Below are 22,790 nucleotides of genomic sequence, written 5' to 3'. Positions count from 1 at the left end.
CTTATGAACAGGCTCCGTTGCCCATGTTTCCTGCAACAGGATAATATCATAATTGTCCATAAAGTTTAACCAATCCGTAGACGCAAGGCGCGCCTTAATGCCCGCTATGTTCCAGGACAAAATTTTCAAATGATCTTTCAGGTTGTCTGGCAGCAGAGGGTGTAGGGGCTGTACAGATCCATGAGACGCCCCTGTATCATCATTAACCACTAAGTACTTAACACAATCTGATGGGACTTTGATTTTGTCCTTGGTCAAGGACCCCTGGGTAGCTACGTATGATAGAGGGCTATTTGTCACAAGCATTTGGCCTCCATCCCCGTCTACTCGAGTGGTTAATTGGATTGGGCACACCATATTATCTTCAATGGGCTCTTGGACTACCACACTACCAATCAAAGACTCATTAGATGGGTCGTTGAGTCAATCTATAGCTTCAAGGCCAGAAAGGGGTCCAAAATGATTAAAAAGAAAGGGGCGCTGTCAGTCAAGCGGGCTTAATACCAGGGGATGTCTTGCAGCAGGACCTTTACGGAACAAAGGATAAGATTGAAAGGGTATTTGCCTGCGCGGGTAAAAGTAGGATAAAGCTAGTGTTTGTACATCACCCTGCCTCGCAAACCTGAGTTCTCGTTTGATAGCATCTACCACCCATGAGTCTTTGAACGAGATAAGGATGCAATCTCCTTCTAGGTCTTTTACCTCCGGCCCCACCCAATCTACTCTCCTCACATACAATATCTCCGTGGGGGTGGAGGGGGGTAGCGGGCGATTTTTGTTCAACCAGAAGGTGACTTTATTGCGAAGGTCACCATAAGATTCCCTAGAACCCGGCCTTAATGGTGCTACGCCTGTCAAAACGATGGTGTGTAGGGCTGCTTCAGGTGGTAGATCAACACTGGGGATATTTGGTCTTTTACGCCCCCCCTCCCTGTGATTGGTGGAAGCAGTGTGTTGGGCTCTTGAGGTACTTGGGGGAGGAGGAGGAAGATTTGAATTAGGTTGTGAGGGAGGACCCATAGTTTGGCGCCCACCAGTATTTTGTTTAGCCACTGGTTTCGATTGGGGCTTTAGAACCTGAGTGTGAGTGCTAGCTCCTAATTTGGGAGAAGTGGTAGAGGTGATATTGGTTTTTTGACCCCCTTTAAATATGGTGTTAATCGTTCCTATGGTTTTGTTAGGGAGATTTTTACCCTTTTCCATATTGTTGTTACTGATAACCTTACTAGATGCCTTACTGGGTGCTGGTATATTAATAGCACCCGTATTGTTTGAGCCAAGTAATGCTTGAAGCATCGTATGGCTTGAATGGATCAAATCCTCCATACTATCGATTTTAGAGGTCATGAGCCTAGTCCGCTCCAGGACTGGTAAGAGTAGTGTTTTAAACATGGCCTCCATTTTTGCCAACAGAACCTCATCACTGTTGAGGCACATGGGACAAGTAGTTGAGGAGCCCAAAGCTAAAAGAGAGGGGCATAACATGTTATTAGGCACAGAAGATATTAACGGGTTTGGGTGGGGCTCGGGCCCCTGACACCATTCCCCTTGGACTTTGTTTACTTCACTAGTTTTTAGGTTTCTTTCCCCTGACATTCTAGAGTCCCGTTTTCTCTTTTTGGTATTGGGGCCAGGATTGGATATAGGGGGAATAACATTTTCGACAGAGTTCGACATGTTGGACTGGTTGAGGAGAGGAGATCCAGAGAGCTGGCTAAAATCCTGCTCCTTACTAATCACGGAATCATTATCCTCCTCCCCGTCCCCCTGTGTGTCTTTGGAAGCATTTATACTATTCCTTTCTTCCTTCGTTTTATCCCTTATTGGGCTACCCCCAATATTTTCTAAGTGGACTATTGCGTCCGTAGAAGTAGTATGGACACAATTGAAGGCAGCATGGGGTGCAGAGGGTGCAGGGGAGATAGATGTGGCTAGAGCCCCCAATGAGGATCGCTTTCCACTAATTAGGTCTATAGACAATCTTTTCTCCACCATGGCGATTTCCTTTTCCAGGATACCAGTGGCCCGTGTTATAAAAGCGTCCAGGGGACCCGAAACGACACCCTTGGTGGTATTAATTTGGACAGTACGTTCCTTCCCTGATCTTAACGGCATTTTCTATGGTCTTCTTGGCGTCCAGGGGGAGTGGGCCTAGGCCAGACTCTGCCGTACTCTAACGGCCTCAAACGGCCCGCTCTTTGCCCGGTCTTCGCCCCGGCCGTTGCCCCGCGCGCGTCCCGCGTGCGCGTTGCTGTGGCTGCTTATCAGGGAGAGGAACAGAAGAAGGGGGCGGGAAGAGGACCAGCTGCGGCCGATCAGCGCCGCTGAGCACGCTGGTCCTCGCAGTCCCGCCTCTGTCCTTGGGGTCAGCTGCAATGTCCCTTGAAGCGCGTTGGTGCTCCGGTGCACGAGTGAAGACCCAGGGACTGGCTCCTAGCAAAGACTCTTGCCTGCGAGCGGCCCCCGCGAAGCGGGGGCCGCGAGGCGTAGCGTAGTGGCCAGAAAGGCAGACAGGCAAACAGGCGAAGCACTCCCAACAAGGTCAGTGGTGAATCCCAGGAAACTCTCACTCCATGGCGATTTTAACTGGAGGAGGGGGCGGGAAGAGGACCAGCTGCGGCCGATCAGCGCCGCTGAGCATGCTGGTCCTCGCAGTCCCGCCTCTGTCCTTGGGGTCAGCTGCAATGTCCCTTGAAGCGCGTTGGTGCTCCGGTGCACGAGTGAAGACCCAGGGACTGGCTCCTAGCAAAGACTCTTGCCTGCGAGCGGCAACCGCGAAGCGGGGGCCGCGAGGCGTAGCGTAGTGGCCAGAAAGGCGGACAGGCAAACAGGCGAAGCACTCCCAACAAGGTCAGTGGTGAATCCCAGGAAACTCTCACTCCATGGCGATTTTAACTGGAGGAGGGGGCGGGAAGAGGACCAGCTGCGGCCGATCAGCGCCGCTGAGCACACTGGTCCTCGCAGTCCCGCCTCTGTCCTTGGGGTCAGCTGCAATGTCCCTTGAAGCGCGTTGGTGCTCCGGTGCACGAGTGAAGACCCAGGGACTGGCTCCTAGCAAAGACTCTTGCCTGCGAGCGGCTCCCGCGAAGCGGGGGCCGCGAGGCGTAGCGTAGTGGCCAGAAAGGCGGACAGGCAAACAGGCGAAGCACTCCCAACAAGGTCAGTGGTGAATCCCAGGAAACTCTCACTCCGTGGCGATTTTAACTGGAGGAGGGGGCGGGAAGAGGACCAGCTGCGGCCGATCAGCGCCGCTGAGCACGCTGGTCCTCGCAGTCCCGCCTCTGTCCTTGGGGTCAGCTGCAATGTCCCTTGAAGCGCGTTGGTGCTCCGGTGCACGAGTGAAGACCCAGGGACTGGCTCCTAGCAAAGACTCTTGCCTGCGAGCGGCCCCCGCGAAGCGGGGGCCGCGAGGCGTAGCGTAGTGGCCAGAAAGGCGGACAGGCAAACAGGCGAAGCACTCCCAACAAGGTCAGTGGTGAATCCCAGGAAACTCTCACTCCGTGGCGATTTTAACTGGAGGAGGGGGCGGGAAGAGGACCAGCTGCGGCCGATCAGCGCCGCTGAGCACGCTGGTCCTCGCAGTCCCGCCTCTGTCCTTGGGGTCAGCTGCAATGTCCCTTGAAGCGCGTTGGTGCTCCGGTGCACGAGTGAAGACCTAGGGACTGGCTCCTAGCAAAGACTCTTGCCTGCGAGCGGCTTCCGCGAAGCGGGGGCCGCGAGGCGTAGCGTAGTGGCCAGAAAGGCGGACAGGCAAACAGGCGAAGCACTCCCAACAAGGTCAGTGGTGAATCCCAGGAAACTCTCACTCCGTGGCGATTTTAACTGGAGGAGGGGGCGGGAAGAGGACCAGCTGCGGCCGATCAGCGCCGCTGAGCACGCTGGTCCTCGCAGTCCCGCCTCTGTCCTTGGGGTCAGCTGCAATGTCCCTTGAAGCGCGTTGGTGCTCCGGTGCACGAGGGAAGACCCAGGGACGGGCTCCTAGCAAAGACTCTTGCCTGCGAGCGGCCCCCGCAAAGCGGGGGCCGCGAGGCGTAGCGTAGTGGCCAGAAAGGCAGACAGGCAAACAGGCAAAGCACTCCCAACAAGGTCAGTGGTGAATCCCAGGAAACTCTCACTCCGTGGCGATTTTAACTGGAGGAGGGGGCGGGAAGAGGACCAGCTGCGGCCGATCAGCGCCGCTGAGCACGCTGGTCCTCGCAGTCCCGCCTCTGTCCTTGGGGTCAACTGCAATGTCCCTTGAAGCGCGTTGGTGCTCCGGTGCACGAGTGAAGACCCAGGGACTGGCTCCTAGCAAAGACTCTTGCCTGCGAGCGGCTCCCGCGAAGCGGGGCCGCGAGGCGTAGCGTAGTGGCCAGAAAGGCGGACAGGCAAACAGGCGAAGCACTCCCAACAAGGTCAGTGGTGAATCCCAGGAAACTCTCACTACGTGGCGATTTTAACTGGAGGAGGGGGCGGGAAGAGGACCAGCTGCGGCCGATCAGCGCCGCTGAGCACGCTGGTCCTCGCAGTCCCGCCTCTGTCCTTGGGGTCAGCTGCAATGTCCCTTGAAGCGCGTTGGTGCTCCGGTGCACGAGTGAAGACCCAGGGACTGGCTCCTAGCAAAGACTCTTGCCTGCGAGCGGCTCCCGCGAAGCGGGGGCCGCGAGGCGTAGCGTAGTGGCCAGAAAGGCGGACAGGCAAACAGGCGAAGCACTCCCAACAAGGTCAGTGGTGAATCCCCTGCTGCAGGTCATATTTCACAAGGCTGCTTTAACACCACTGAGAATACACAAATAATCGTAAAACATGGAGCAAAACATAAAGACAAACTATTTCATTGTGTCATACGTACTAGTGAATAAAAGTTCCTATAAAGAATAGGCTGTGATCACAAATGTAAAAAAAAAAAAAAAAGAAGTGTATTGAAATCTGTAATTTGGAATTATTATTAAGAACCAGCCTTGGCAAATAATTAATTCTATGGAAAAACAGGCACAACAAGTTAAAATAGAAAAAGTGTGTATGAAAATTTACATATGAAACCATATCCCCTCAGCTTGGTAGAGGTCAATTGAAGCAGCTGCTTCTGTCTAGAGATGGACCTTAATTAACAAAAAATGGAACTTCAGCTCCATGAAAAAATGTCAGTGCTTTCGCAATTGACTAGGAGGGGCACCTAGAAAGGTCTTATGGAATTACAGCTTCAGGAAATAATATCAATGCATTTCCATTCCACTTTTAAGAGACAACAAGGGCAAAGTAGTGGAACGGAGGGTTGACGTAATCATTTCAGTGCTTTTGCATTTGACTTGTGAAGGATGGCTTCAAAGACTTTTAGAACTGAGGCCTAATTAAAGAATCTCAATGCGTTTGCATTTGACTTCAGAGGGACACCTAGTTACGACTTGTGGAATTGCACCTCCACAAAAAAATATCAATGCATTTGACTTGAGAGACACGTAGTAACAATTAGTGGAGCTGCAGGTTCAAGTAAGAATTTAATGTTGCATTAGTTTGAAGTTTAGAGGGACACCTAGTACAGACTTGTGGAACTGCAACTTCACGAAAGACTATCAATGCTTTTCCATTTGATTTGTGAGGGACACCTTGTAACCACTGGTGGACCTACAGCTTCATTTAAACATTTCAATGCTTTTGCATCTGACTCAACAGGGACACCTAGTAATGATTAGTGGAATTGCAGCTTCATGTAAGAAGTGTAATAGTTCTGCATTTGATGGACACCTAGTGCCGACTTGTGGAACTGTCCCTTCGGGAAAGACTATAAACGCTTTATTGGAGTAGCAAAAGTGGATTTGTGTATTTTCATGTTGAAGCCCCAAAACCTTACCCTTGTGCATGACAGTTTAAGCAGTTGCATCGTACTCAAGAGGGATACTTAGTTACAACATGATTATTGTAGCATTGTGATAGACTTGTTAAGCAGTTGTTTCTGACTTGCGAGGTACATCTAGTAAAGTTCTGAAGGGCTGCAGTCTTGTTAAAGACTTCACTTATTTTTTTCTGACCCAGAAATAACATCTAGTAATTACGTGAGGTACTGTAACTATTTGAAAGGCTAGGCCAATAGGCGTTGCCAATGTTAGTTGAAGTGGCATCATCTGTTGCTGACGCCTAATCATTGTCCTTTCAAATGCAGATGCTATCCCCTATTGGTAGCGGATATCGGGTGTCTTCCTTCTGGGGCAAGCAAGTGTTCAGGAGCCAACCCTATTGCATTTTTGTTTTTTCAAATGTTTGATCTGGTGATATCAGACCCTATATGCCAAGCAGAGGCACTAGGTCCAGGCTGGTCCGAGGCTTCCATTGAAAAGACGTGACTTGAGTCTCCTTTTGTACTCCTGAAAGGAGGGTGAGGTCCAAGGTGGATGGGGTCGCTGTTCCAGGAGTTTGTGGCTAGGTAGGAGGAGGAAAGACCTCCACTGTTGACGTGGCGGATGCGGGGGTGTGAGTGAGGGAGAGTGAGGCAGTGCGCAAGGGTCTGGAGGGTGGGTGAAAGCTCAGGCAGTGGGTGATGTATGCTGGTCCTTGACACAATCATCCAGTTGTTTTTCTGTTTCAGGTGGGCATGTTGTCGCCAGTAACTTTCAGATCAATTGTGGAGAATCTAAATCATGTAATGCGATATATAGTGTTAACGCTGAAGGCGTTTACACCGTGAGTGGATCTAGCTGCTGCAAGACTGACGGCTGCACCCCTGTGATTCCCCTCAGTAAGTGGTATAATACATGCTTTCTCAGACTTTCTGCTGCTTTTCAAATGCAGTGTTGCTGTTTATTTTAATTTCTGCTAGAAAATATCCCAATGGCTGCAGAATATTTTGATACTTCTGTTGTCATCACCTCAATAAAAAATAACAATGTTCTTTTGTTTTTGCCATGAAAGAAGGAAAACTGTGAATGACCTAGATACTGTTGAAGAAAAGAATACGTTAAATGAACATAACCTTAGGAGGTCTGGTCTTTCTGGTATGTTATGCTGAAGGGCACAGTCAGGATTCAGAATTCACACAGACGAGCTTTAACATTGGTCCAGTACTTCAACCAACCCTTGCAACTTCTAATGTGTTACTTAAGTTCAGGTCATGGCTACCTTACCACTGCATCAATGTTTCCTTAAGTCTCACGTTTATATTAATGAAGCCCATCTTTGGCAGTTTTGTCACCACCACATATTTTATTGCAAATGTACACATATGTAGCTATTCCTGATTCTAAGCAGCTGATTACATGTACCGTATTTCACAATCAAACAGTCAATTTGTACAGCGCTACTTGTCACCCCTGAGGGTATCCAGGCGCAGGGATCCAAATTATAAGGTCTAATTACCAGGTGCAATAAAGTTAACACTCCTCGTTCAAATTTCAGCACATCTTACTTGATGCAATTTCATGGGTGAAAAATGCCCTATAACTACCTTAAACATGCAGATGTTGGTGCGGAAACATCAAACCCTCATGTTATGTCCCTTTTTTTCAGGCCGAAACTTGAATTAGGTGATAATTATTGCACCTGATACATTTCAAACATCTCAAATCAGATTTCATCTGGTGCAGTAATTATCCCATCCAACACCAGGGCACTTCGATCAGCCCAAAAGCTACAGTAATAATGATATAAATCCCATTGTCTATCATAAATGATAAAAGCACATCCATCCACACATCTAATTGCTGTCATTGTACTACGTTTTATACGTAAGTGTCTTTCGGGGCCTTATGAAAAACTCACTAATCTACCCCAATAAACAAAAGGTAGGAGGCGCACTCAAAAGGATCAAGGAGGCAATGTTATTATTCGAAAAGTTCTCTTCTTTATTTCGGTAATTGTACCAGATAAAACAGCCAACGTGTTTCATTACAATACATAACTTCGTCAGGGCATAAATTCAAAAATTCAAAAGAGACCCAGTGTGTAGAAGATCATACAGGTAAGGTTTTCAAATCCCAAATGTCATATGCAGATTAGCAACGAGACATACTTAAGAAAAATCCTAGTCCACTGAAGGATAAAAAACGAAGTGGCATCGGTATCTGTTTTGTGAGTACTGCTTATCTATGTTGTTAATCTCATATCGCTAAAGCTCCAAGTAGCGAGTAATTTCAAAGGACCCCAAGGTTTTATATAACACCTTCTAACTGTGAGAAACATCCAAATCCAGTAGCGGCATTAGTGTCCCTGCATGATAACGGGGATAAAACTGTGCCCAGACTTGCATTGATACCTAGGGCCTGATTAGGATGTCGGGCAGACCGCCACTGACAGGCCATCAATGGCAGTCTGCCCGACAGACAGGCCATAGGGCCGACAGCCACATCACGAAGCAGGGGGTTGGACAGCAGAGGTCAGGGGAAAGACCTCTGCTCCCGACAGGATCTAGGATCCTATTGGGGCAGTGATCGGAATTGTGCCCCTTTCAAGGAGGCGGTGCCTGTCCAGGAACCGCTGCAGGGATTCTGATTCTCCTTTCCAACAGCCTTCCATGGCGTCCTTACAAATGTACAGGAGGAGAGTGACCTGGGCGATCAGGAACAAGAGAAATTGATGTATGGAATCTCTTCAACACAAACTGAAGTGAAGGCTTCTAATTGCCCAGCAATTGACCTATGTATAAGGAAGGGATTATACAGCCTGATCGATAGGTGGGAAGTTATGTAACAACCACAACATGAAAGAAATGATGTCCCATTCACTCACTTCTGTGCTCCCTATTTCCATTTCCACAGGAGAGGTAAAGATATGTGTCCTATGGTGGCAGTGATGCTAACAGAAAGTTGCAGGGCAGCAACCATGTCAGTCTGTTCAGTATGAGACTGCCATGGGAACTGTGAATGTTTTCCACAAAAGCCTCTTATAATTGGTGTTCAGTTTCAGATCATCACCTTAACTCCCTAACATGAGTAGCTGTAGATGTTACATAACATTCCACCAATATGTAGATAAATTGTATTTGTTGTTGGTGACTAACAATATTTTATCTTTTGTGTAAAGAACCATAACATCTATTAACACTTTTCTAGTGAAAATATCTTTATGCACCATTGAGGAATATTAGTATTTACAAGTGCTGGCTCACCTTTTGAGAATTCCTTGGACTTCTAATTAAAGGCAGCTCTGACTCTTGTTCTGTAAAGCAAATCTGATTGGTGTAAAGCGGTGTTGCTCAACATTTTCTGAAGTGGTGAAATGGGGTGTCTGTGGGGAACCTCAGGTGTCAAAAGTGTAGTCTTCGTGAAATGTATCTTTGGGAACTGGCACACTGCACTTGAGCGCCTAAATCTACAGAACAAGGACCACAGACAGAAGGTCTGCAGATTGGGTGCTTGAGAGCCTAAATCTATAGAGATAGAACCTCAGTGAGAAGAGCTGCATAATGTGTGCTTGAGCCCTTACATCTACACAGCTAGGAGCACAGAAGGTGGATCTGCAGCTGTGAATTATATGCTTGCGTGCCTACATCTAAAGACCTAGGACTTCTGACAGATGGTCTGCAGATTGCATGCTTGAGCAACTACATCTACAGAGCTACAACCTCAGACAGAGGCGCTGCAGATTGCGTGTGTGAGTGCCTACATCTAAAGATGTAGGACCTGAGTGGCACTAATGTTTCAAATAGTGGTGAGCGGTTTGTTTAATGCAATACAATAATATGTGCTTTCTTGCCAAGCATACAAGAAAATTCATTTAAATTCCATAAACCTGGAAACTCACTATTAATAGTGGTAAGTGCACGTTTAGGTGTGACCAAGTAGAGTCCTAGGTCATGGCGTCAATGGTGAGGGAATCAAGCAAGCAAAGGATTCCCCATTTTGAAGGCTCTAGAACCATAGGCTAAAGGAAAACTGCTGATTGTTTCTAATTTTGAAGAACACATTCCACACACTGGAAATATTAATAGTCTGAAAAATGAGGGAAAAGATATGAAGAGCTGAATAGGTCTAAAATAGGTGGCCCCTGTTGGACTATTTCCAACTTGTGCTTGTGCTTGGTTATCGGATTAGCTGCACGAAAAGGGTCTTGATGATGAGGACGGCAGTAGAAGCCGGCATTACTCGTGGCTGGGTTTTGCAAAGGGAGGTGATCACACAGGGAAAGGGGGGGGTTAATTTCATTAAAAAGATATATATAATTAAACTTACCTTTCTGCCAGCCGGGTCTCTTGTCTTCTCTGCTCCTGCTCTCCTGCTCTCCTGCCTTCAGCAGAAAAGGAAACAGAAGCAGGCAGCCACTCTCTCCCCCATAGCCAATCGAAAGGCTGCTAGCTGCGTTGTGATTGGTCGGGACGCCGCCCAGCCATCGTCTTATGGGGAGGCTGTTTTCTCCATGTAGCCACGTAGGCTGCATTGCAGCTTGTCTGGAGAAGGGCAGAGTGAGCATGACTGGTTTGGGTTGCCCCAGGGGAACGATACAACAATCTTTGCCACACGGGAGTGGGCAGACACACCACTTCTCCCCTGACCTGCTCTCAGAGCAGCTATGCCCTCCCGCCCGCACGCAACCATAAATAAAATGGTAATAACTGCAAGTTATTCTGCTTCTCGTACTGCAAAAAAAAGCAGTAGGGTGATACTCCTTCGCACTAGTGGTAGTGCTGCCCGTGGAGTACGAGGCGCAGAACCAGTGCTAGGGAGTCAAAAATAGCTAATGAGCTTTTGCCAAGTATCACCCTTACTATTGTCACATCTAGAGGACTGAGGGATACGTTTAATAGTGCATGCTCTGATTCTGAGGTGTTTTACAGCAGGATTCCTCCCCTTTCTTGGTCTATTATTAGGCTCATGGAGGATTTGCTGTAGAAGGGGGATTGGTTTTCCTCCAGTGTTAATGATGGACAAAGGGGTGCAGCTGATCTCAGGTCTAATGTGGTGCAAGAAGCCAAAGTGGAATTATGAGCAGTGTGGTGTGGATATGAATGTCTTAGGGGAAGAGGAAAGTAGAGAATGTGCCAAAGTTCTTAAAAATAACAAAGGTATTTGTAAGGAGCCTGATCACCTGGTGGTCCAATGGTGCTCTGTCACAGATGCACCTCAGTCTGATGGTCCAAGTGCAGCGTCCAGCATTCAAACCAGTGACAATGGATCCCTGCAGTGCATGCATTAATCCACTCACAGATAGGAGTCAGTGTATTTTACTGTGTGAACATCATAAGGACAGGATGAATTATCAGGCATGGGCGAGTTTGGTCTTTTTAAAAATGGATCTGAGAAGAGGCAAAGGCAGATTAAGTTAAGTCTGAGAAGGACATGTGGTACTCCCATCATCACCTGCTTTTCTCAATCTCCCGATAAATGGATTAGTTACTAGAGGCATCCGAAAATTAAAATTGGCCCCACTAACACATTCTGAATTTGTGCCTCTGAAAGTTCAAGGTAAATGATGTTTCCGAGTGGAGATACATAATCTGAAACAGGGGATAACATGGATGCGACCACATATGAGGCTAGCTCCCCACTGAGCTACAGGCAGAACGCATTAAAATCCATGCCAATAGCCTCACTTCAAGCACTATCCTTCCTCTTTTGAAATGTATTAACATTTACCTCACTTCACCCTTCAGCTGTGGTTCTTCGTGCTTGTTTCCAGGCCCAGTGTATTACCACCTCATCACCAGAAACAATGCTGAGGCAATGTTGAGACTCTATTCAGAAGCTGGTACAGCATGTGTCTCCCTGCTTTCTCTGGTCCTGAAGTTACAACCATGTGTTTTGAACCTGCTGTTCCCTGATGCTGATAACATTGACTATTGAGGAATATCAATTGTCCTATTTTCTTTCTTTCACCAGATACCACTAAGAACCGACTGTCGTGTCCAGCCTGCCTCCGTGCTAACAGTGGCGCGTGTGACCCACAGAATCACACCATGCAGTGCTCTGGGCTGGAGAACAAATGCCTCTGGTACACTGTGGAAACAAGCATAGGTAAACCTGGTGCACCAGCACAGTATCTACAGCTTAGAAATACCTCATTGCAATCCTACTGTTGTCAATTCAAAAGTGACCGGCACATCTAGGACTAACTCCTGGAGGTTTGGATGGTCAGGTTTTATTTTAGCAGTGAGACATTTAAAAACTGTCCTGTGTCCAGAAGAATGACCCCCAGCACTGAACAACACAACAGCCTCAGACCTAAACCTAGAAAGGAAAGGGGTAAAATCTACTCTGTAGAATATTTCAAGCATCAGCAGCTCTTAAAACCTAGAGAAGCAATAACACAAAGACTACCTTGATGGGCATAAAGTAAGGCAACTTCAATCCAACTGATCCTGGAAACTACTATCTTCAGCATGCTTATTGATCGCCTCATTAGATCAGCTTGCGGACAGTGCATTTAATGTATATCCAGCTTCAGAGATGATTTTTAGGCCTGCCTCTTTGGCTTCTCCTCTTCAAAACAAAAAAATACGTAAATTATAGACATGCATAAATAAAGATGTATATTTCTGTGTAAAGTATATACCTGAATTATGTATCTATAAATACACATTTACACATCTATCTGTCTATTTATCTATATGAAAAATGTATAGATTGCATGTACACTAATAGTTTCTTGGCACTGAATTAACATTTGTATATTATGGAACATCTGATAAAGACGTTCAAGCTTATAATTCCTGGGTAAGCAACCATATTTTCTGATCTCGTCCAACGCACTGAGAGATGTGTGTAATCATAAGTAATCTGGCACTGAATTGCAGAGACTGTCTGTGATGACAGAGAAGCTGCGGCTACCAACCTCCTTTTTGGTGAATTTGGGTCATCACAAGATTTTCTTTGGGTGACCACAATTTTCTAGAGGACAAGTTCATCTGTATATAAACCAAGGACAATATCCGTACATTGTTCGGTGTTCAGAGCATGAACTCTTAAATTGGATACGCTCCCTGATGGACGGTCTATATAATAATCGGAGAAGAGGATGAAAAGAGAAGCTTCAAGACATGCACAAGGGATCAGGATCACCTGCATGCTTTGAAGTCAATAACCAGGTGGGCCTGAATAAAAGAAATTGGCATAGTCCAATCCGGAGCCAATAATAAGCAATATTGCTAAACTTTTCCCATCTTCTGTCAGTTGCTACCCATCTTCCCCTACATACCAAACATGCACTCCTGGAAGTGTGAACCGGGGCGCCAATCCCCACCCAGTTTTACTAACGGCTAGGTGGCATTGATGTACATATAAAAATGTTTACCTGTCAGTGAAATGGTTTGTCAAGTGCCCCAATGCAGAGGTGGTAAATGAGAAGATAGAGCTGGACCTTATGTGACTCTACATTTCAGAGGGACATTCGAAGCTTGATTAAGAGATAGCCTTACTGAGGGAATACACTCCCTCAGGAATGATGGCTTCCAGGCCACCGTCGAAAGGTTTCAAAGGCATCTAGAAGGTCTAGTAATATCATCCCCCCAGTCTGCTTCCAAACTAAGGCCAAACTAAGGCCAACAGCCTGTGTTGGACAGGACTACTGAGTTGTCTACCCATGTGATTTATTTTTTTATATCTTTGATGCTGCTGCATGGGACATTCATTTAATTGCCCAGGGGTCAGCTCCAGCCTCCTTGAAGATGGGAGTAACTGAATCAGACTTCAATGATCTCCAAGAAACAATTGATTTTAGCAAATTATTGAATAATATTTCTCTTAGAGGGTTGAAAGAGTCGATCTGAGGCTGTTTTAAGATAGTATCAGGGCATGGACCACATTAAATTAATCAGAGCCTGCCAAACGTCCTCAGTAGAAAAAGGAGCCAAGTTGAAGAGTCTGTTGGGGACAGGCTTGTACTTCATCATGGCTGGGAGGAATGGTCAGATTCTGTTTTGCACCACAAGCTTTACACATCATCAATAATGTACGTATTTAAGGAGTTACATAAGTCTTGTGTTAGAGCGACATCAGGGTCAGTCTTTGAGTCATCTGAAAGTTATTTAATAATCCGAAAAACTACTTGATACTAATTAGACGAGGTAGTGATGTTCTGCAGAATAATACTTTTCTTTGGTATTTTCGATTAGGAGTACACAAATATGTATTACTCTTTTGAATATACATTTTTAGGCTTCTGCTTGGTACATCGTTGTTTTGGCCAAATCTACATCCTCTGTGCATCAGGGTGTTTCTTTTATATGTCTGTAAATTCACAGGTCCATGCAAATCTGTCATTTGATTTATCCATCTGTCTTAAGCATGATCAAACTTAGCAGGAGTAATATTTTCACGGTCCTTTTAAAATTAGATAACATTTTCTTTAGAACAGTTTTAGACCTGTATATATTCTTTTAGGGTTTCTTGCTTATTATAAAGAGATAAAATAGAACATTGTATGATTTATTTATCTGACCAAGGATTGGGTTTAATTTTAAAGCTTTCAGTAAAAGGGTATATAGCTAATGTACGGTCCAAAATATGCCCTTAAATATATGTAGGACCATTGATTTTTGTTTGAAACTTTAGTGAGGAGGTTGCTGGAATCCTTAGTCTTTCACTCAGCCTTGAAGCCTAGTAGTTGAAATCTACAATATTAATTAGAAAGTTGTTGAAGTTAATAGTGAACATAGTAGATTGAAATATAGCATAGGGAAAGCAGCCATGGGCCAGATTCACAGAGTTAACTTAGATGTTTGACCTAAACTTAGTCCAAACGTTTACGTTTATGACTTTGGGAATATACAAAGGCCATTTACGAGTAATTTCTTTATGTCCGCACTCGGGCGGAGATCTGGCCCGAGAGCTGATATAAAGATAGTACTCATAAATGCCCTTTGTGGATTCCCAAAGTCATGAACTTAGACATTTGGTCTTAATCTAGGCCAAACATTTAAGTTTACCTTTGTCAATCCGTCCCCAAGTGTCTAGGAGGGCTAGCGGAAAATAATATAGATATGGCGGTAGAAGGGGCGGAGGACACATAGAGTAACAAGACATCCACACCTCTGACAAGTAGAATAGGTAAGATAGAAACACTCAGATGGTGTAGGTGGCCACCTTGCCAGCTAGATTACTGATTTAGATGGAATCAGTTGTCTGGATTGCATGAGGTGTACTTCATTTGGTGACCTCGGGTGCCGCTAAAATAAGTATGTGGGGTGCAGAAAATAAGATAACACAAAGTGCACATCACAAGACAACACAGGGTGCTGAAGACCAGATCATGCAGAATACCGAGAGCTGAACGACCAGAAGTGCCAATAAAAGTAGGATGTATGATGATACAACGCATTCCACTGCAACGCATGCCTTTACCACACATGTGTTACAAAGCAAGTGCCATTACCACGCATAACCTTTAAGGGATATTTTATTTACAATGAATATGCTTATACTTTGCATGCCTTTCCAACAAATGTAGTTGTAAACGCACGTATGTTAAAGGCATATACATGGTAAAGTTTTTCCCTGACCCCTTCTCCGAGTTCTATAACCGGTTCCTGGTGCTCCTACACCCCAGCCCCCAGCACTTTTAAAAAATACCCCTCCTTTACCCTTGCCCTCCCCTCCCCTGAGCCCGAAAAGTGAACCCCTGCGCGACTCCCCCCCCTGGCCCCCAGTCATTGTAAAAACTACCCTTCCCCTGAACACTAAAAGTAAAACCCTGCACAACCCCCCCTGCCCTTCTAAATAATAGCCCTCCCCTACCCTGAGACCTAAACGCGGACCTCTGCACAAACCACCCTCCCTCCACCACCCGGCCCCTAGCCCTTCTAAAAAACTACCCCTCCCCTGAGCCCTAAAAGTGGAACTCTGAACGACTTCTCCCTGGCTCCTGCCCTTTTTAAAAATACCCATCCCCAGCACAAAGCCCTAAAACTGTAGAAACCCACCTCAGGTCCAATCCTATTTACCTCACCACGACTACCAGGCAGCTCCTCTGAGGCGCTGCGCACGTCATAAAGAGGAAGCAGAAGGGTCTCTTTGTTTCCTCTAATGAAGTGATAGCCTACACCACACTTCCCACACATTTGCTGTTACCACCAGTTCCAAACATGTACCTTAACTATACATACCTTTGCTAAGTAATTCATTGTAAAGGCATTTGTGGTAAAGTCATATGCGTTGTAAAAAATGCATGGTAAAGGCTATACATAGTGATGGTGAATGCATTGTAACACATGCATGGTAAAGTCTATGCGTGGTAACATCCATGTTGTAATGGCTGTTTCCAATAAATGTATGATATGTGGCTTGCCCGGTTTGCAGAAAACAGTACCACTTAGCACCTAGATAACATAATGACTTAAGTGCTGATATCAGGATACTCTGGATGCAGATAATAAAACTATATTAAATGCACGTAGGTAACAGATAGACAAGACCCGTTGCAGACACATGGGGGTACCAGCATCCTTGAGTTCAATCATAACAGGACACTAGCAACTGCAGGTAACGAGGCATCACACGGTGAGGGTAATAGGAGCGCACATGCAGCACCTAACAGCATCACAACATTGGCAAAGAGCTTAATTACCTGTGCACTGACTACAGAACAACTGCATCCACCAGGGTGGGTGAGGCTGGGTGAGGGCTCACTGCAAGGACTGAAGGAATGCTGCAGGTCTCAAATGGTGGTGCTGGCAAAGTTTATCATTTAAGTAACATCTTCTACCAGTCACCCATTACTTAAGAACCGCTTGTGGTAAGTGCTTCATACATTCTTGACATATTGTTCTTCTTTCTGCAGGTTCCCAGAGCACTCAAGTTACCCTTCATGGCTGTGCCACTGAAAGCTTTTGTGCACTAGGTAATTTCTCAAGTCCAGCTATAAAATATAGGACAGTATGTACCAACAGCGCCTCTCGCCCTGGAGAGGGGCTCCTCCTGCCAGCAGCTGCTCTACTCCTGCTGATGAAACTGCATCTGTAGCCTTCCTCTGCAGCATCACACTACCAGTGGACACCTGAACTGTGCCATCCTTATCCCACCTCTGGTCACCCATCTATTGGTACTTGGGCAGATGTGGTGCCTCAGCCTCTGCCTACACCTGAGATGATCTCTTCAGGAAACCACAGAAGACCTCTCATAGCAGACATGCATCTTGCACTACTTAATATACTCGTACGTGAGGTCCAAACCGCTGCAATGTACAAGTAAATACCTCATTTACTTGACAGATTACTTTCTCGTTTGGTGTCAGACTGATCACTGTTTCTTCTTTCTTTGTTGGCACAGTCTGCATCTATCCTCATGTCTCTTTGGAATGTGCTCGGTTGCCGCTGGGCCATGTACACTATGTAGAACTTCACGAGTAAATAAATGAATAATGGCCCACAGTAAATATTGTGTGCAGTGTTTTTTACTTTTTCATCCTACCCTGACCTCACATGTAGGATGTGATGATGTAAATATAAGTGGGACAGATTCTAACTCAATTCAATTCAAAGATCTTTATTCGGTTATATTACAAGAAATAAGTCAAGTCAAGTCAAGTCAAAGATTTATATAGCGCGCTACATACCCGGAGGGTCTCAATGCGTTTGAAGAAGGGTGGGGAATTACTTGTCGAATATCCAAGTTTTAAGTTGCTTTCTGATTGCTAGGTGGTTCTGAGTGAGACGAAGGTGAGTGGGGAGTGAGTTCCAGGTTTTAGCTGCGAGGTAGGAGAAGGATCTACCTCCCATGGTGGTTTTATTGATGCGAGGTACGGTAGCAAGCGCTTGGTTGGAGGATCGTAGTTGGCGGGAGGGGGTGTAGAAGGAAAGTCGTGTGTTGAGGCATTCGGGTCCAAGTTCGTAAAGTGCTTTGTGTGCGTGGGTTAGGAGGCGGAAAGTAATCCTCATATTGACGGGGAGCCAGTGGAGGTTTTTCAGGTGACTAGAGATGTGGTCTTTACGTGGGATGTCTAGTATGAGTCTGGCTGATGCGTTCTGGATGCGTTGGAGTTTTTTCTGGAGTTTTGCAGTGATACCGGCATATAGGGTGTTTCCGTAGTCCAGGCGGCTGGTGACCAGTGCATGGGTGACCGTTTTTCTTGTTTCGGTGGGGATCCAGCGAAATGTTTTTTTGAGCATGCGAAGAATGTTGAAGCAAGATGATGAAACGGCGTTGACTTGTCTGTTCATAGAGAGTGAGGAGTCCAGGATGACGCCCAGGTTCCGTGCGTGTCCGTCGGGATGGGTGCTTTTCCAAGGGCTTCTGGCCACCAAGAGTCATCCCAGGCGGAGGGGGAGGTACCTAAGATAAGGACTTCTGTTTTGTCTGAGTTAAGTTTCAGACGGCTGTGTTTCATCCACTCGGCTACATCTTTCATTCCTTCATGTAGGTTGGTTTTGGCGGTGTTAGGGTCTTTGGTGAATGAAAGGATCAGTTGAGTGTCATCCGCGTAGGAGATGATGTTGAGGTTGTGTTGGCGTGCGATGGTCGCGAGGGGGCTCATGTATACGTTGAAGAGGGTGGGACTGAGTGAGGACCCTTGTGGTACGCCGCAGATTACTTCAGTGGCCTCTGAGTGGAATGGTGGGAGGCGAACTCTCTGGGTTCTTCCGGTGAGGAACGAGGTGATCCATTCCAGTGCTTTCCCTTGGATTCCGATGTTTCTGAGGAGCTGTAGAAGGGTGCTATGACAGACTGTGTCGAAGGCTGCGGAGAGGTCGAGGAGGATGAGGGCGACTGTGTCTCCATTGTCCAGTAGAGTTCGAATGTCGTCTGTTGCTGCGATGAGGGCGGTCTCTGTGCTGTGTTTGGCTCGGAAGCCAGATTGTGAGGAGTCGAGGGATTTGTTGGTTTCGAGGAAGGCGGCGAGCTGGTTGTTGACAGCTTTCTCGATGACTTTGGCCGGGAATGGGAGGAGCGAGATGGGGCGGTAGTTTTTGAGTTCGGTGGGGTCAGCTGTGGGTTTTTTCAGAAGGGCGCTGAGTTCGGCGTGTTTCCAGCTTTCTTGGAAGGTGCCGGATTTGAGGGAGCAGTTGATGACGTCTCGGAGGTGTGGTGCTATGATGGAGTCTGCTTTGTTGAAGATGTGGTGAGGGCAAGGGTCTGAGTGGGATCCTGAGTGGATGGAGTTCATCAGGCGAATGGTGTCTCAGTGGATATTGGGTTCCAGTCATTAAGGATGTTCAAAGGGGGTGAAGGTCCTGCAGAAGGTTGGGTGGGTTGGTCTCCGGGTCGGTTGTCGAAGCTGTTGTGGATGTCTGCGATTTTGTTGTGGAAGAACGAAGCTAGGGAGTCGCAGAGGGCTTGAGAGGGGGTGATGTCATTGGAGTTGGCTGAGGGGTTGGTAAATTCTTTGACGATGTTGAATAATTCCTTGCTGTTGTGGGCGTTGTTGTCAAGTCGGTCTTTGAATGTGGCTTTCTTGGCAGATCGGGTAAGTTGGTGGTGTATGCGGGTGGCGTTTTTGAAGGCGTCCCTGGTGATGGTGTTTGGGTCTTTTTTCCAGGACTTCTCGAGGGAGCGACAGAGTTTCTTTGATTTCTTAAGATCATCGTTGAACTAGGAGGCGTTATTGCTGCCTAGTTTGATTTGACGTTTTTTCAGCGGTGCTAGGATGTCGGCGCTGTTTGATAGCCATTGGGTGAGGTTAATGGCTGCTTGGTCGGGGTTTGAGGAGAGGGCAGGAGGGTTTTGAAGAAGCGATGAGGAGATCTGGTCGATGGTGATTTTGTTCCAGTTTCTTCTCAGAGTAGGTTGAGGATGGTTGTGAGTTGTGGTCTTATTGTAGGTAAAGTGTACGCAGCTGTGGTCCGTCCAATGGAGAATAGTGGTGTGACTGAAGGAGACATGTTTGCTGGAGGTGAAGATAGGGTCGAGTGTGTGACCTGCGATGTGGGTGGGCGTAGTGACAAGTTGTTTGAGTCCGAGGTTGGCGAGATTGTCCAGAAGGGAGGTGGCGTTGCTGTCATTGCTCTTTTCCAGGTGAAAGTTGAGGTCTCCCAGTAGAATGTATTCCTCGGAGGGGAGGGTGTGTGGGGTGATAAAGTCAGTGATAACGTCGCTGAATTGTGCACGGGGTCCTGGAGGTCGGTAGAGGAGTGTGCCTCTGAGTGTGGTCTTGGGGCCGGTGTGGATCTGGAAGTGGAGGTGTTCGGCGCTGGCAAGGTTGACGTCTGAGCTGGTTGAGATGCGGATGGAGTTCTTATGAACGATAGCGATGCCTCCTCCTGTTTGGTCGGTACGGTCCTTACGGATGATCTTGTAGCCTTCCGGGATGGCAATGGTGATCCTGGGGCTGATGAGGCGTTCATCCATGTTTCTGTTAGGAAGGCGACATCGGGAGAAATGGAGTCTAGTAGGTTCCAGAGGTCGATGGCGTGACTGGATTGAGCGGGTGTTGAGCAGGATGCATTTTAGGTGGTTGGAGTCAGATATCTGTTGTGCTTTCGTGGATGAGGAGTTTATCTTGGTGTCGTCGAACTTGCAGGAGTAGCATGTGAAGGGTGTGTCCGGGAGCGGCTTGGTCGCAGTTGGGGAGTCGGCCGGGGTTAAGGGCTAGGAGGGTGGAGGCGTCGTATGTAATGCGGGAGGGCTGGGCATTGCATGGACCAGGGGGTCTGGCGCTGGGCGCGGAGTTGCGCCGGACGGGCGCAGACGGGCTTACCTTTGGCGCACCTTCGGCGCAACTGGGGCACGACCGCTACGCGTGCACGCTGCGCGAAAAGGCGTCAGTCATATGTGGATAGAGGAAGGGGAGGGGCGAGGGAGGGTCAGCAGGGAGGCGGGGTGGAGATCGGTGGAAGGAGGCACAAACAACAAACAAAATGGCAGCAAGCAGTCGAACTGCAAACAACACTGGGGCACAGAGTAGGCGATCGCGATGACAAAGGCGGTCAGGCAGGTACACAATGCAATTACGGGCGCAGGTCAAACACAGGCAGAGATGTGCCAAATAACAGTACAACTAGCGCACTAAACTCGTCACTCGTTATGGGTCAGATGGCCTCGCAAAATGTAAACAGAGCTGCTCGGCGGGCGGGGCACTGTAGCGCTACGCTCTGGCTGCAAAGGAGTTAAAATGAGCAGGATATTAAATGAGGTAGATCTTAACGTGGTAACGATACCGCTTTTGAGAGGCTTCTGTGAAGCTGGGAGCTGCGTGATGAGCGGCCGCTTCTGCTGAGAGCAGGGCGGTCACAGCGCAAGCAAGGAGGGGCTGCGAGGTCAGTATCAGTGGGAGGGAGGGTCAGCAGGGAGGCGGGGTGGAGATCGGTGGAAGGAGGCACAAACAACAAACAAAATGGCAGCAAGCAGTCGAACTGCAAACAACACTGGGGCACAGAGTAGGCGATCGCGATGACAAAGGCGGTCAGGCAGGTAAACAATGCAATTACGGGCGCAGGTGAAACACAGGCAGAGATGTGCCAAATAACAGTACAACTAGCGCACTAAACTCGTCACTCGTTATGGGTCAGATGGCCTCGCAAAATGTAAACAGAGCTGCTCGGCGGGCGGGGCACTGTAGCGCTACGCTCTGGCTGCAAAGGAGTTAAAATGAGCAGGATATTAAATGATGTAGATCTTAACGTGGTAACGATACCGCTTTTGAGAGGCTTCTGTGAAGAAAATACAGTTTATATAAATTGCATTAAAATGATAGATAGAAACAGTTGTATAAATTCATATCCTAAGTGAATTATGAGATTTAAAAATATTTCTTTTAAAAGCAGTGACAGAGGCAATAGTAAATACATTGTCTAAATTCTGTATCACCAAGACAGCAGGATGGCACCGTCGGGATTGCAATCTTTTTAGCACGGGAACAATCCACCTTTTTCTGGGTATGGAATAAAATTTACAAAAGAACAGAGCACTCCACAATGCCGGACCAGCCTACCTGAACAGCAGACTCAGCTCCACACCCCCACCCACCAGCTCCGCTCTGCCAGCCTCGCCCTCGTCACCGCCCCCCGCATCCAACAAACAACCTCCGGTGGCAGATCCTTCTCCTACCTCACAGCCAAGACCTGGAACACCCTCCCTACCCACATACGGCAGACCCAAGACCTACTCGCCTTCAGAAGACTCCTCAAGACCTGACTCTTCTAACAATAGCAGCACCCCCCCCCTCCTCAGCACCTTGAGACCCTCACGGGTAAGTAGCGTGCTTTACAAGTTCTCTGATTGATTGATTCATTGATTGATGTGTATGGACGACTGAGTTGAAATATCATCACATGGGCGGTTACAAAGTGATCTTGATCAGTCATTTACCTCTGGAAAACTAAAAATTCTATGCAAGATATTAAGCCTGAGGCAAGTTAACAAAAATCTTTAAAAGTCCTTAGTGGATAGCAAAATGTGAGGCTGCATGTTAACAGTAATCAAGGTAAGCTGATGTGCCCCCACCAATGGTTTGGTCATTTCACTTGAAATTCTAAACTCGCTCCGGTATGACATATACATATTTTTTTGAGGTCCTTTCTTGACAGCCGACACATGGAAGATGGGTCATTAAAATATTTCTTGTGGCCTATTTGAGTAAAAAACTTCTCAACATAGTTTAGACATCTTATCTTTTTTGCCCCATCAATACTTAAACATCCTTTAAAATGCGCTGGTTAAATACAGACTCTTCAGTGGTCCAAACCCTGTGCCACAACAGTACAGGCTGTATCTTGATCACATCTTCAAGATAAGGCCTTCCCAGTTCAGTGTGGCAAATAAGTGTAGAAGTACTTTCCGGTACTGCTAGGAGGTATCCGAGGAAGAGGTTTTCATCTACTTGAAGTGAGTTAACATTGACAAACCCCTAGATACCTGCCCCATAAGTGGCAATTGCTACACATTTTACCCTATAAATATTCAACAATTCTCTCGGTTGACTTCTACCCATTCCCTGCTAAAATTAGTTAGTGCCATTAT

At 47.0% G+C, this 22,790-nt stretch overlaps 1 protein-coding gene across 1 annotated transcript in view; it reads left to right on the top strand.

Annotated features, from left to right (window-relative positions):
• Positions 1-17,271, top strand: part of LOC147700998 (phospholipase A2 inhibitor and Ly6/PLAUR domain-containing protein-like) — a 54,839-nt gene extending 37,568 nt beyond the window's left edge. The window contains exons 3-5 of the mRNA XM_086929819.1: positions 6,563-6,712; positions 11,784-11,918; positions 16,678-17,271. Of these exons, the coding sequence (XP_086785945.1) occupies positions 6,563-6,712; positions 11,784-11,918; positions 16,678-16,859 (467 nt within the window). The 3' untranslated portion in view covers positions 16,860-17,271. The remainder of the gene's footprint in view (positions 1-6,562; positions 6,713-11,783; positions 11,919-16,677) is intronic.
• Positions 17,272-22,790: the final 5,519 nt, after the last annotated feature.

The sequence above is a fragment of the Lissotriton vulgaris genome, chromosome 7 (genome assembly GCF_964263255.1).
Source record: "Lissotriton vulgaris chromosome 7, aLisVul1.2, whole genome shotgun sequence".
NCBI classification, from domain to species: Eukaryota; Metazoa; Chordata; class Amphibia; order Caudata; family Salamandridae; genus Lissotriton; species Lissotriton vulgaris.
This window is presented reverse-complemented; position numbering and strand designations above follow the sequence as displayed.